Source organism: Akebia trifoliata, chromosome 3, assembly GCF_017979445.1.
Source record: "Akebia trifoliata isolate Shusen 1 chromosome 3, ASM1797944v1, whole genome shotgun sequence".
In the NCBI taxonomy this organism is placed as follows: domain Eukaryota; kingdom Viridiplantae; phylum Streptophyta; class Magnoliopsida; order Ranunculales; family Lardizabalaceae; genus Akebia; species Akebia trifoliata.
The window spans coordinates 114,211-127,580 of record NC_141377.1 but is presented as its reverse complement, the minus strand read 5'-3'; the positions used below and the strand labels follow the sequence as shown (position 1 = coordinate 127,580).

The window sequence follows — 13,370 nt, the reverse complement described above, 5'->3', positions numbered from 1 at the left end:
GACACCATGTCTATATGTGCAAGTCCATTTCAATCTCGGCCAAGATTTAAAACCATGATATATGGTGCTTCTAAGAATCGTGGAACAAAATTATGGAAGCACAAAAATAATTGGAGCACGCTTGTATTATACATATATATAGGTCAAAATGGGTAAAAAATCATTTCGTTTTGGTTCATAAGTCATAAGGGGGGTAGCTAGAAAATATGTATATGGTAAATTATGAATTAAAAGAAGAATTATGTACGTAATGTAAATAAAAAATAAAAAGGTTAGGTAGGTGATGAAGAAGTTAAAATAGAGGACTAGCCTTGCTTCAAACAACAAAGGGCAAGAAATTGAATCCGCCGATCTCTTCTATCTATCTATCTATCAAAGAGGTGGGGGTGAGAATGGCGTTGGCCTTGCAAAACGTGAGCTTCCTCTTGTCGAAGAAATTACAAGTGGCATCTTCTTCTACAGGTAACAACTCCTCTTTCTCTTGGTCAAATGAGATACAACAGATTTATTGCTTTGGAGGAGGAGGAGGAGGAGGAAGAGGAAGAGGAAGAGGAAGAGGCCGCGTGGTTTGGGGGACTCTGAACAGAAATAGTAAGAAGTGGGGAGGGACAGCGGCGGAAGCTGTTCCAAACTCGAATTACGTTGTACCTTTAGACAATTCATCATGCATCACGCGTCCACTTGCTGAGATCCTCAGAGACCTAAACAAAAGGGTACCTGATAAGGTCATCAAACCCGATCCCACTCACATCCCCTGGTTAGAAATCTCTTTTCGTCTCTGATTTCACAAATTAAAAATTTTAATTTCTATTTAATTAACTTTTGATTATTATTCGTGCTAGGTACCATGCCAACCGGATGTTGAGTTTCTATGCCCCAGGTATGTGTATGTGTATGTGTATGTTTTCTTTCATCATTTTCTATGTCTTTTAACTTTCCATCATTCAAACCCTAATAATTGTCCCACCCCACGCCTAATATGGCACATACTTCTTCTTTTTCTTCAAAAAATAATCCATCTTCCATTCTACTATATTTTTAGTGATTTGTAGCACAAAGCTAAATAAATGTTGAATATTACTTTCAAGAAATTTAGTTTTTTGCACTTTAACTAAAATTGGGGCTAAAGCTAATACTTACATGCTTCATGATGATAATTGAAGCCTCCCCAAAAGTACAAGGTACACATGATTCAACTAAGCTGGACTACACCCTGCAGTCCTATGCCCCCATGCTCCCACACATGTACCATTGTGTGCTTATATATATTGACATAATTAAGGACATGCCTTAGAAAATTATTTCCAGTGGTACGACAAATTGTAACTTGTGAGGAGACAAATGAGGTCCAGTTATAATCAGTTTATGTCATGGATTGACTTTGAGTCCTTATGTATTTGAAAGTCAATATGTATATTGGATAAGTAAATGCAATTTGTTTTACAATGGTCAAAGTGACCAACAAAGAAACAACAAAAATAGAGTCTGGGTTACACAAGAGACAATCTTCAAACCCACTCCCATCTGCCCATGTAGTTCCCTTAAATTCTTCAAATACTTTACTTCAAATAAAAAAAATTTCTTTGATAGAAACAATAATATCTTGCACCGAGAGCACCTTGTCTTCAAACATGTGCCAGTTCCTCTCTTTCCAAAGTCCCCAACAAATGGATAAAAAGGAATGAGAGACCGAAGGGTTCTCTTAGCCACGTTTGCATAGATTGCACTAATTATAGATGAAGTAACTGCTCATTCAAGAGCAGATCCCTTGGTGTATGTTATTTGGCAATGGATTGTATTTTATCTGGTACCCGATCCATTCTGATCTGAAAAAATAGGATTCGTATCTAAATTTGGGATTTTGGGATCGGATTCGGATGGGAAATTATAGATCTGATAATTTTTTCTGATCAACCCCAATCAAATCCAATTAAAATCTGATTCAAATATAATTATACAAATCCATCATCCTCAATACTTGTTCACCCTAAATCCCTTCGTTCGTTTTCCCACAAACCCATCATCCTCAACCTCTCCCAAAATCCCAGGTTTCTCTTTCTCAAAACCCATCATCCTCAATAGTTCACCCTAAAACCCTTCATTCATTTCCCCCCAAACCAATCGTCTTCAACTTCTCCTTAAATCCTAGATTTCTCTTTCCCCAAAACCTTTCTCCTCAACCGTTGCCTACTCTCTCTCTCTCGTGAGAGGTTGTGGATTTGTGCACACACACGCACACACACAGAAGATCAAGCAATGAGGAATCACTCTCTTCAATCGACCTGAACTAAAATGGTCTCTCTCGATCTCGGCCTGGCCTAAAATGACCCCAAAACCCATCATCTTCAACCTCCTCCACCTCAAGTCCCAATTTCTTATTCTTTTTTTGGATTAAAAAAAAACAGAGTAGTGCTTGGATTGGATCAAATCAGATCATAAGACAAACATTTCGAATTGGTAACTGTTTGATACTCAGCTGGTACCGAACCGATCCATTGCCAGCCCTAGTGTTAATTGTTGAGACTAGAAAGGAGCGAAGGCAAAATAAGAATTCTGAAGAAAATATGTAGAATTTCTTTGAAGTTGGAGGTCAAGTGACAATTTTTTTACCATTATCCACCTGAAATTGTGGTATACGATCCCACTGAAATGCACAACCAACAATCTATATTGTCAACGGTTTTCACTAAATTTACATGATCTCATTAGCTTAGCTCTTGATTTATAAGAGGACCTTTCATTCATATGGTTTTGTAGTGTTCCCAAGCTGACACTAACTTGCAGTACTTGAGTTTTTCATTTTTAACGCTTGGTTTTTCAAAATTTCTATTGTGGAATCACGTTGTTTGCATGTGTAGTCCCCTCCTCCATCGTCTTCATCTTCTGCGTTTCTAGCTCTTAAGAGTCCCCACTTCAAGTACTGACCGAATTGCATGACTTCTCTACACTAGCTTTTGTCTTCTTAACTAATTGAGATGCTTTCAACTGTTCTCTATGTTTATTATTTGTGTATCAGCTTTGTACTAATGGAATCAACACATTCTCTATAACTGAGGATTGCAGTCTTCAACCTATTTTAGCAAGTTTCTTGTTTTTCCCTTCTCTCCTTTTTTTTTTTTTTCCTTATCTTAATTTTTGGGTTTGTTAGATGTTGCTTTGTGTTAATTGATGCTAAGATCTTTTTGGCAGGTTGGTGCGGAGAAATACGTGATGTCATATTCTCAGACAATGGAAGTGTGACAGTGGTCTGTCGTGTCACAATACGCGGTTCTGATGGAGAGGTGTTCTCTCATTTCTCAATTGTGTATTCTTGCTCTCTCTCTTCTATATATATATATATATATATATATATATATATATATATATATATATATATATATAATGTGAACAATAGAATCTTAGTTGATTGTGTGTTCTGGTTGCTTTATAGTTAAAAACTATCCAGCCAATCCAAAACCACCTACATATGAGGTTAGAGATGGTGGCTTTGTTGCATTTCATTTCCCCTCTATTTTTTTCAGGAGTGTTTTTGCAAATTTCCGGTGAATTTTTTTTGTGATATTTGATTTTGATGAATTTATTGAGTCCTTACATTTATGTACATTCATACATAAACAAGTCTAGTTATACATATAAAGTGTGGGGATTCATTGCTTCATAATAATTAGTCATGAACTAAATTGTGCTTGCATAATTCAGATCCACAATGTGCCATTAGATGAATCTATCTCCAAAAATGTTTGGGGTTTACAACTGCATACTTATTGTGCATGAATCATGTCATTTACACGCGTTTTCATCAAGTATGATATATGTCAAATTGCTACTCATTTTCCACGAGCTTCAGTTTATATGGAATATTTAAGTCATCATGTTAACACTAGTAAACAAATAATCTTTAAAAGTATGTATGCAGATTTCATAGCATGAAGTCTAGTTGTTATTGGCATTAATATTAGAGGAGGATCACCTCCTCAAACAAGTGACTGTACAAGTGATGCATGACAAACCTGACATCTGTGCTGAAATCCAGAATGCCTTTTAAGCCACTCATGATGGTTAATTTGAGTCGTACAAATTTCAGATCCCTAATTATTGTTTATGGTTCAATCAAAACTGACTTCACATTTGACCCTATCAAAATAAAAGTAATGAATAAAATTCCTAGAGCTTTGGGTCCTAAAATAGTTGTAATTTACCTTCCATCGCAATCAGTATGAGTTCACGTTTCTTTTGATGGCCATGGCTTATTTCCCCTAAACCTGAGCTCTATTACAACTTTAAAAAGTAGGGAACATAATAACACAATACTCACGTGTACAAGTTGGATATATTCTTGCATTGCATTTGTCTTGGATATCTCCATTCCTTCTTGACTGCATGCATGATCACAGAGCATGAAATCTTCCTAGAAGTTGGTTTGGTGAAACATAACAGATTACTGCCTGATTTATCTATTAATAGTTTGTTTCTTCATAATTGGTGCTGATGCATGCAGGCACACCGTGAATCAACAGGGACAGTGTCCTTTAGTGATGGGTGCATTGAGGATCCAGTTGCTGAAGCTGAGCAGATAGCTTTTTGTAGAGCATGTGCTCGGTTTGGCCTCGGATTGTATTTGTATCATGAAGATGATTCTCCTTAATTAGAATAAAGGAGTAGATGGAGAGGGATTCCGTCATTTTCCTATCTATTATGTTGTAAGGTCATCCCTATTATGCATAAAGAAGAGCGCTCCTCTATACAATGATTGTGTCTGTTGGTCATTTTAATAAAAGCTTGAACAATACCAGTTTTTCTACTTCATGGGGAACTTTGATTACACACATACACCATACAGTTTATGTAAATATTAAGTGGTGATATCTTATCAGTACATTCAGTGGTGTGTAACCCTATATTTGATTATGAGAATTTTAAGCTGGAATAGTGAATTTTGACATGGGATGCTTGAAATATGAAGCTTACACCTTCTCCTTGGGTTACTTCTGTCACTGTATTTCATGAACTGGATATTATTCTTCCTCTCTGGTTTTGCTAATTCTGGGAAGTCGTTTTTGTCTTTATATTTCACTCAAATAGTTACCTGGAAATGGCATTTCGGGAACCAAATGGAGCCTTACGTCAATGGATCAGACCTGAGGTTTTGGGATCCACGACCTGATTTATTAAACATGGGAAGATATGCATTCTTTACAAAGTATATTAGGTATGCCTACATTTTGTCCAATATGGAATCCTTCTGATTATTGGATCATTTTGAACAAGGTATTGAGATCCAATAGGCATGGTTCCACTGCTATCAGTTTGTTAAAGGTTTGGGTTCCACATTGGGTCATATGCAGTAACAAAATGTGTGAAAATTGTTTTTTAGCGTATACTCTCAAAGAAAAAGAAAGAAAACTTGTTGAAATCCGGGGAGATTCAGCATCCAAGAGAGTAAAAATGATCTTCCAGAAATGTTGCTACTATGCATTTTCCGCACAATTTGATGTTTTAGAAGTAGTCAATTAATTTACCCAAAGATCTCCCCAACAAAAAGAATTTTCTTTTGATGATTTTCTCTTTAGCTAGGATGCTTTTATGTCGTGTAAACTCAGGACATGATTTGGGTGCAGGGACTTTTTTTAAAAAAATATTTTAAATCTCTCTTTTTGTTTGTAATCCTTGTCGAAGGTTGATCAAACGTTTCTCTTCCAGATACATTTTCACCATTTAATGTCTTGCAACAAATGGCATGGATGGGTGAATAAATCATGTTCCTTGATTTAGTTTCATATAAAACTATGCCTTAGGTTTAATTCAAGCGCTCAACTCACATCCTTTTCAATCTTCCTGGCTTGTAGATGAACGATTCTCCATAAGTTTTTCAACATTTACAGAAATGCTTCATTTTTCTGGTTTTAAAACTTTACAAACTTTCACATAATAATGCCCTTAACATTAATTATGTGGTACTAAGAGATACAGCTCCTTTATCAAGTACTTCAATTTTCAATCCAATAGAAAACATTATACATAAAAACAACCTAAAATCTACCATTACTTAATCATCACATGCATCCAAAGGTTGTACAACTGACAAAGAAAAATAAAACCCATTTACAACAAAGCTGCCAATTATTGCCTAAGTAGTGATGCCCTCAGGTGTGCCAACCAGAATTTAATGTAAGGCTCCTTTGTGCTTGTTGTCACGACAAGATTGTTCCTCGGTCCCCATTCAAGTAGATTTACACAATTTTTTTTCTTTCTTTTAATTTTGAGTTTTACGATCCGGCTTTGTTCTATTACAATCTTTATGGCCTTAAAAGCCTAGGGCCTGAGTTAGATTCCATCCATGACGTGATCTCATCCACAAGCAGGTCAACGTCCTTTGAAATCTGTGCTCGAAGGATCCCCGAGTCCACACCTAATGTGCTACCTACTTCTTTAGCCACTGTTTCCCATGGTGTCCCCACAGTCAGATTTGTCAAAAGCTCGCTTCCACGATTTACTGCATCAGCCATTGCCGGTGGAACATCTGGGAGAACCTGCAAAAGAAATTATGTTTTTCTCTTTTTGGAGAAAAAAAAAAAAAAAAACTAACATGTACTCTACATCCATGCAATGGTCCTAACCAATTCCCTTGAAGGAAGATGAGCAAACAAAGTTATACTAACCCTTCTTAACATTCATTGTATAAAACATTCACCTGTTGCAAGGGAAGTCCATGATCTCCAGGCAATGAACGAATTGACATGTCCAGTAGTGTACTAATGGCAGAATCTACACTTAGCACCTGTGCTAGTCTCGGAGTTTCATCAATTGTGTCATCTTTGAACTTTATAAGAAGATTCCTGGAAACGCCGTAATATGCCTTTATCTGCAGAATTGCATGACATGACATGTACCCAACTTGAATTTATTGAGAGAAAGCAAATGATAATCATAAGATTTCCAGTTTGCAGAAGGGAAGTTTCCCTTGAGAGAAAAAGAGAAAAGAAATGAGAATCTAAAACCACAACCCTTTATTACTTCTCAGACAAACCAATTTAGGAACAATTGAATATCACATGGTAACCACAGATGATGACATTAAGTTGACGATCATATGTAGTTATTAATAAACACCATCTCACAAGTCAGGTCCTGTATTATTAAAAACTCTCAACATGAATGAGCACCACTAGTCTGTTTCTAATAGAGTATCATTAAAGACAGGTCCTACACTTGGATTCTATAAATGGCAAGCACCCAATCATGGCATATGAAAATAATCACCTGCAGAGCTCATGACAGATGGTCTGGAAACTTACATGGATCTAGCAGTAAACTGATTTTTTCTGGTTAGGGTAGTCATTTGGTTGCCAAACAGATGATCTGACAGATAAACAGGACATAAGCAGATCTCCATCAAGGAGACAGGCAACAGCTACAGACCATTAATAGCAAAAAATGGGTGACCTTGAAGAAGGTACATGTAGAAGGGTTTTATATGATAATTGTTTGCAGAGCCCCTGATACATTATTGGACATACATCTCACATAACATAGGATGACAGGCTTGAAAATGTGCTCCTCACTCTAATATTCATTTTTAATTAACAACTATCACATATAATTCCTCGATGAGTACTCTCTTGAAAATGTGCGCCTCACTCTATGATCTTCATTCATTCTAAACAACGATTCTCAATAGACTGCATTGAGAAACGTAAACCCTTTTTAATTCATCTATAATCTGCATGGAGGAAGGGTTTAGTATATTCTTCACTGAAAGATAAAGTCCACTAGAAAGACCAAATAAAAAAAAGGCAAATCTCTTACAATCAAAGTCATTTTTTAAATTACAAGAATCCTAGCAAAGCACATCGAATTTAAATGATGAAAGAATATGTCAACATTAAAATTCAAGAAAAAAAATACACGATCAGGTTTTGGGAAATTACTAGATTCAATAATAATGGGAGATAATACGTACCAATCGTCGAGTTTCATCTGGTTTGGGGATGAAATCTTCTCTCCCTTTAACTAAATCCATGTACAAAGGGGGAAGTTGCTCAACCAGAGGAAGAATTTGTTTCACGATTGAAGGGCTAAGGTTTTGTAATTGCTTCATTGCCATTTCTGCCTGAAAATTTCATGGACAAATAAAGCAATTATTATTTTTTGTTTTTCGAAAGGTGTAAGATTAATTATGAATAAATGATAAAAGATTCGATGGTCCAGATGACCATCAGAATACAACATGAGATAAGATAGCCCACCAGCTTAAAAAGTCAATCCCATCAAAATAGTAGCTCTTCCCAAAAAAAAAAACTTCAAACAACTTACAATAAAAGAATAGCTGACAAAAAAAAAATTTAATGACTTCGTAAACAGAATGGTCCTTCCCTTCAGAAACTCCACAATTCCTCTCCTTCAATGCTTCCCACAAACACCAGAAGGAATTAAGTGCCATAGAATCCATTCTCCTCCCCAAAAGGCCCAAGAATGCCACCTCTCAAACAGGGAATGAATAGAACTCCAAAAACACCCAGACTTATTAAATAGCAACAAGAACGAGCGGACACAACCCATGCAAAATTGCAATGAATTAGAACATCATTAGCTTACCCTCTGCTGGATTTGCATATCGTGCGCAATTTCACCCAACCAATACCCGACACTTGCCTTGACAGTACCCTTGGTCCTCAACATCTTCATAGGGGTGCCCTGAGAGTTAAAAATGCCAACACCCCAACAACACCCTCACCTTTACATCATCAATGGACACCCCCATGCCTTTCTTCCTAAAAGCACCTGAAGACAACCTCAACATCTCATCAAGAGGACATACCTTGACTTGAATGCCATAAAAGTGCAAACAACACCCTTAACTTCATCCATCAACTGTGCCCTTGTCCTCAAAGTGCTGAAGTTTACACTGACGCTGCCGCTTTGAGAATGTGAGGTGCATTTGAGGCACCTGACTTGAGATCACTGCTGACCCTCTCTCTAAACAAAAGGATCGATGGCTTGGTTTGAAGGACCACAGCCTTCCGAAATCAATGATTGCCTTATTTGGGACTATAATCAGCTTATGCCCACAAACATACTAGCAGAGGCTCCCTGTATGTATATACATACACACGCAAATACACACAAGATCAGCACTCTTCCCATTAACACTACACCGATCACTGATAAGCTAATCAGGCTGGATTTATATATATATATATATATATATATATATATATATAATATATATATATATATATATATTATTTGCATGCAGTTCGCTTAAACCTCACAACCAAAACAATCAGAAAACACAAGCAACAATCAACATATTTAGACCAATACACCAAGATAGAATAAAGTTTCTCAAGTTCCACAAGAAAACTCAGAGACTGAAAGTACTACGAAGTGTTTCAAACGCTTACCCCAAGCTGGATGGTTGGAGATGATGTGAGCTGGGAGAGAAGTGGACCAAAGCTTTGTGCCATAGGCACGATAACAGGTGAGAATAATGGGATAGCAAGGCTTGCCTCCTGTAAAATGAATTGAAAGGAAACACAAATTTTACTGTCTCAAAGTTTTACATAAGCAACAAAATGAAGCCTACTACTGCAAAATGGATAAATCATCGTCACTGGAAGTTGTATGTTGTAGAGAGTATAGACATTATGTAATGTCTGGGACGGGCTATGGCAGCCCAACACTCACAAGTGGAGTTTGGTTGTGACTTCAGATTGTTATACAAATTAGTTGTAAGATGATACCCTAGCAATCAAGGTATTATGTTTTGGTTTTGGCGTCTGTGACTCATGCATATCAACCAAATAAAAAGAAATTTTTTTATAAGACGACAATTAGAGCTACCATGCTTTATGTAGCTGAATGTTAAGTGGTTGAGAAACATCATGTTAATAGTTGAAATGAGTATGTTGATATGGATGAGTGAGCAGACTAAAAAAGATAAAATTAGAAATGGACTCATTCGGGAAAATGTAGGAATAGCTCCAATATGTGATAAACTAAGAGATTAATGCGATGGTTTGATTATGTCCAATGGTGGCCAATTACAACTCCACTTTAAAAAAAAAATGCAAGTTCAAGGTTCTAAAAGAATAAAAGGAAAACCCAAAAGAACATGGATTGAGGTAGTGAAAGTGGATATGGACACACTTTCAATGACAAAGACATGGCTAAGGAGAGATATGAACGGAGGACCAGGATTCATTCAGCTAACCCCAAATCTTTGGAATTAAACTCATATATATATACAACTAATTAGAACAAGGAATTTTGTCTTTTTTTATCGGTATAATTAGAACAAGGATGATTGCATTATTTGAGCCTATATGAACATACTAATATGCTTAAAATAAATTAAAATGAGTGCATATAACATGTAATTTACAAGGACTTTCCATAATATTTTATTTTAGTATTTTTTTTTATCAATCTTCATAGAATAATTTTTCAAAAAAGAAAATTTGGGTCAAAGTTTACTATTTGTCAAAATATCTCAATCAAAATCTTACATTTTTTTACACCTGCAATTTGGTAATTTTGGTCAAAATTCACTGTTGACCAAAATATTTGCAAAATGAATAGTGATTTCCACTGAAATACATATAAAAAGAAAGTATCAATAAAATTTTGTGTAGAGGAGTATGGAAATGGACATAGTTCAGTATATATCGTGAAATATGTCAATATTTATGCATGTTTTCTACATAATGTTTCTCCAAAAGAACCCTTCCCAACATTCCTCTCTTTTTCATTTTGATATAATAAGATGGATCAAAACATCTCAATCTTCAAATTGGGATCTCAAGCAGTGGAATGCATCCAGACCCATTGCGTGCTTCAGATTGATTCTCAGATCTTTGACCTGTGTCGCATGATTTCAAATGTGGGAGTCAGTTCTGAAGTGTGTTTCACTGGTAAGATTTGACAAGCAAAAAAGATATTGATTTGCATTCTTCCGTATAAGTATACTGCTAAAATTTTTTGCTTATATGGGAATGCAATAAAGAAAAGCGGAGGATATGGTCCGGAATTGAATCGTAAGTTGAAACTAATCTGTATAGCAGACCACAAAGAGTTGGGAGAAGGTTTGGGTAATGATGATTTAATTCTTTAATGTATATATGTATATATTATACAAGTTCAGACATTTTTTTAACCTATTTACACTGTGCAATCTGATAGAGATCAAGTACCTTGTTGTTGAATGACATTAATACATTTCCACTTCGTTGAACAGCATACCTAGATCCTGATGAATTACACATAAAGCGAAGGAAACAGTTACCTTACAAGTGCAATCACCTGGAGCAAACTAAAACAGAAGAAGAATAGCAATACACAACAGTAAATAGTACCAATCAAAAGGTGGATGACAGAGCCCAAAGAATGGCCAATACCAAAAGTAGGAAGTTCACTTGCCTGTAAAAGAAAAACAATTTTAGTTTGAAATCTTAAAGAATCAAGGAAAATTTGTGCACAATGTAATTTAACTCACACTTTCTTGTAAAAATCGAAGACATCTATCAAATTTGAATTGTACTTCATCAGCAATGAAGAAGTGATCGAACCCACTAGGATATGGTGTTGCAATTACCAAAACACCCCTAAATCAGGAAAAAAAAAAGAGTTTAAGCATTAGTTTATATGTATATTCAACTAATGAACTTGTCTTTCAATAGGATTCATGCAAACCAGATAAAAGATTAAATGAAAATGTACATAGTCAGCCCCAACTTAAAGCAAACATGGAGACAACTGTATAACCCATGCAAACCAGACAGAATGATTCTTTGGTCGTGGGCTCCCTGTGGCATTTGTCAAGGATAATGGAAGGAGCACAATTGCCAGGCCTTCTTAGGGAAAGAACAAATTTTCAGTCTGTGATTTGCTACATTTTGGGATTTTTATTCCAGTGCAAGCAATGTGAGGATTTCAAGGGTCTATTTTTTGAGAATTTCATAATAAAGTGAGACCTTTTTTTGTAATGAGACTCCTTAGTATCTCTGGACTGTTTTCCTGTTTTTTGTATGTGTGCTTCTGTTTTCTTCTCTCATGCTATCTGGTTGCCATGTTGGTAGGTATTCTCAACCTCGCCCCCTTTTTATTTTTATAATATATATAGCTTATATCCATCAAGAAAAAATAAATAATGAAATTCAGAAATACAGGCCATGGAAAAGAAATCATGCATCATGCGATCTTCAAAATCAATCACATAAATAGGACTATCCGGATGGCATATGGACGTAATAGATTGAATACATATCTTAGTAGATCCTGATCATAAAAACATCATGGCTTCCATGTTAGTAAATAAGGTCTTAATAAATCAAAAGATAGTACTAGTACAAAGGCTGCTTACTTTTCTGAAAGACGTTCAAGAAACAAACGGTAGGTGAGTTGAGGGGCAGCCCCAACAAAAATACCACCAACAAAATGCACAACTGATGTTGGTCTCGAGTTTCTTGGTCTAAGCACCCACGCTCCCTGAGATGGAAATATTATTAACATACTTGGTAAATATAGGATTATCTATATGACAACTGCCTTCAGCAAAAAAGTTTGTGTAATCTCATAGTGATTAAGACCGATATTCTTAAATGATTTCAATATTGAAATTCAAGCTTCATCCATCCATCCATATTCTTTTGTATATAAAAAATAATTAAAACAGGGCAGAGAAAACCTCAATTTGAGTCCAATCACCAGAAGCAGGAGCACCCCAGCCATCCTGGGATCGCTTTGCAGTTTCTGTAATTACTCTGCAAAATAAAGAAATATATATATATTGGATTTGTAATAAATATAAAAATTGGAAATAATAGCAAGTAATTTTACCTCTCAATGTCAGTGTATAGCTGAATTCCAGTGGGTTTCTTTTCCCCAACTGTATTATCATCACTAGCCCTAACCCTCACCCTCACCCTAGTACTTGTAATTCTACTATTACTATTATTGTAGTTTAGAGAATTGTTGGTCTGCTGCTGCAATACTAATATCTTATTCTTCTTCTTCTTAGATGGACATGGATATTGAGGAGTAACGTATGCCAATGGGTTCCACATGCAATTAGCCATCTCAGATGCTAATAATCCTACTGATCTCTTCTTCTTCTTCTTCTTCTTCTTGATTCTCTACTCTCTTTCTTTCTCTTCTTTCAGAATTACAATTTTAGATTAGTGGAAGAAAATCCTATATGTATGTCGTCGACATTTTTTTTGTTCTCTCACTATAATAAATATATTCAATTCAAGGGCTGCTGCAAGTGCAACCTTGGCGAGCTAGCCCGAACTCAGTCCGTGATCAACCCGATTGATGGGTTAGCCTGAGTTGACTCGAGTTAGGTAGAAGATGGGTTAGAAGCTCAAAGT

The 13,370-nt window shown here is 35.9% G+C and overlaps 2 protein-coding genes across 2 annotated transcripts; one reads left to right on the top strand and one right to left on the bottom strand.

Moving 5' to 3' along the window:
• The first annotated feature begins 295 nt into the window (after positions 1–295).
• On the top strand, positions 296–4,942 carry RAD52-2 (cobalt ion-binding protein). The gene is made up of 4 exons (XM_086432951.1): positions 296–757; positions 843–880; positions 3,190–3,281; positions 4,499–4,942. Exons 1-4 carry the CDS (start codon positions 393–395, stop codon positions 4,643–4,645), a joined length of 642 nt encoding a protein of 213 aa, XP_086289077.1. The 5' UTR covers positions 296–392; the 3' UTR covers positions 4,646–4,942.
• Positions 4,943–5,854: 912 nt separating this feature from the next.
• On the bottom strand, positions 5,855–13,217 carry LOC147405284 (Gut esterase (DUF1350)). The gene is made up of 10 exons (XM_086432946.1): positions 12,838–13,217; positions 12,686–12,761; positions 12,362–12,486; positions 11,495–11,603; positions 11,355–11,418; positions 11,193–11,248; positions 9,405–9,512; positions 7,961–8,110; positions 6,692–6,862; positions 5,855–6,530 (listed from the first exon to the last, which is right to left on the bottom strand). The coding sequence occupies exons 1-10, from the start codon at positions 13,074–13,076 to the stop codon at positions 6,297–6,299; spliced, it is 1,332 nt and encodes a 443-aa protein (XP_086289072.1). The 5' UTR covers positions 13,077–13,217; the 3' UTR covers positions 5,855–6,296.
• Positions 13,218–13,370: the final 153 nt, after the last annotated feature.

What these genes read in the sequence shown, in the direction of transcription:
- RAD52-2 (XM_086432951.1), top strand. Translation starts at nt 393, where the DNA reads ATGGCGTTGGCCTTGCAAAACGTGAGCTTCCTCTTGTCGAAGAAATTA. An exon ending in GTTGAGTTTCTATGCCCCAG is followed by an intron (nt 881 to 3,189) that starts GTATGTGTATGT and finishes TCTTTTTGGCAG; the next exon opens with GTTGGTGCGGAGAAATACGT. An exon ending in TACGCGGTTCTGATGGAGAG is followed by an intron (nt 3,282 to 4,498) that starts GTGTTCTCTCAT and finishes TGATGCATGCAG; the next exon opens with GCACACCGTGAATCAACAGG.
- LOC147405284 (XM_086432946.1), bottom strand. Translation starts at nt 13,076, where the DNA reads ATGGCTAATTGCATGTGGAACCCATTGGCATACGTTACTCCTCAATAT. An exon ending in GTGATTGGACTCAAATTGAG is followed by an intron (nt 12,487 to 12,685) that starts GTTTTCTCTGCC and finishes TTTCCATCTCAG; the next exon opens with GGAGCGTGGGTGCTTAGACC. An exon ending in TTCGATTTTTACAAGAAAGT is followed by an intron (nt 11,419 to 11,494) that starts GTGAGTTAAATT and finishes TTTCTTTTACAG; the next exon opens with GCAAGTGAACTTCCTACTTT.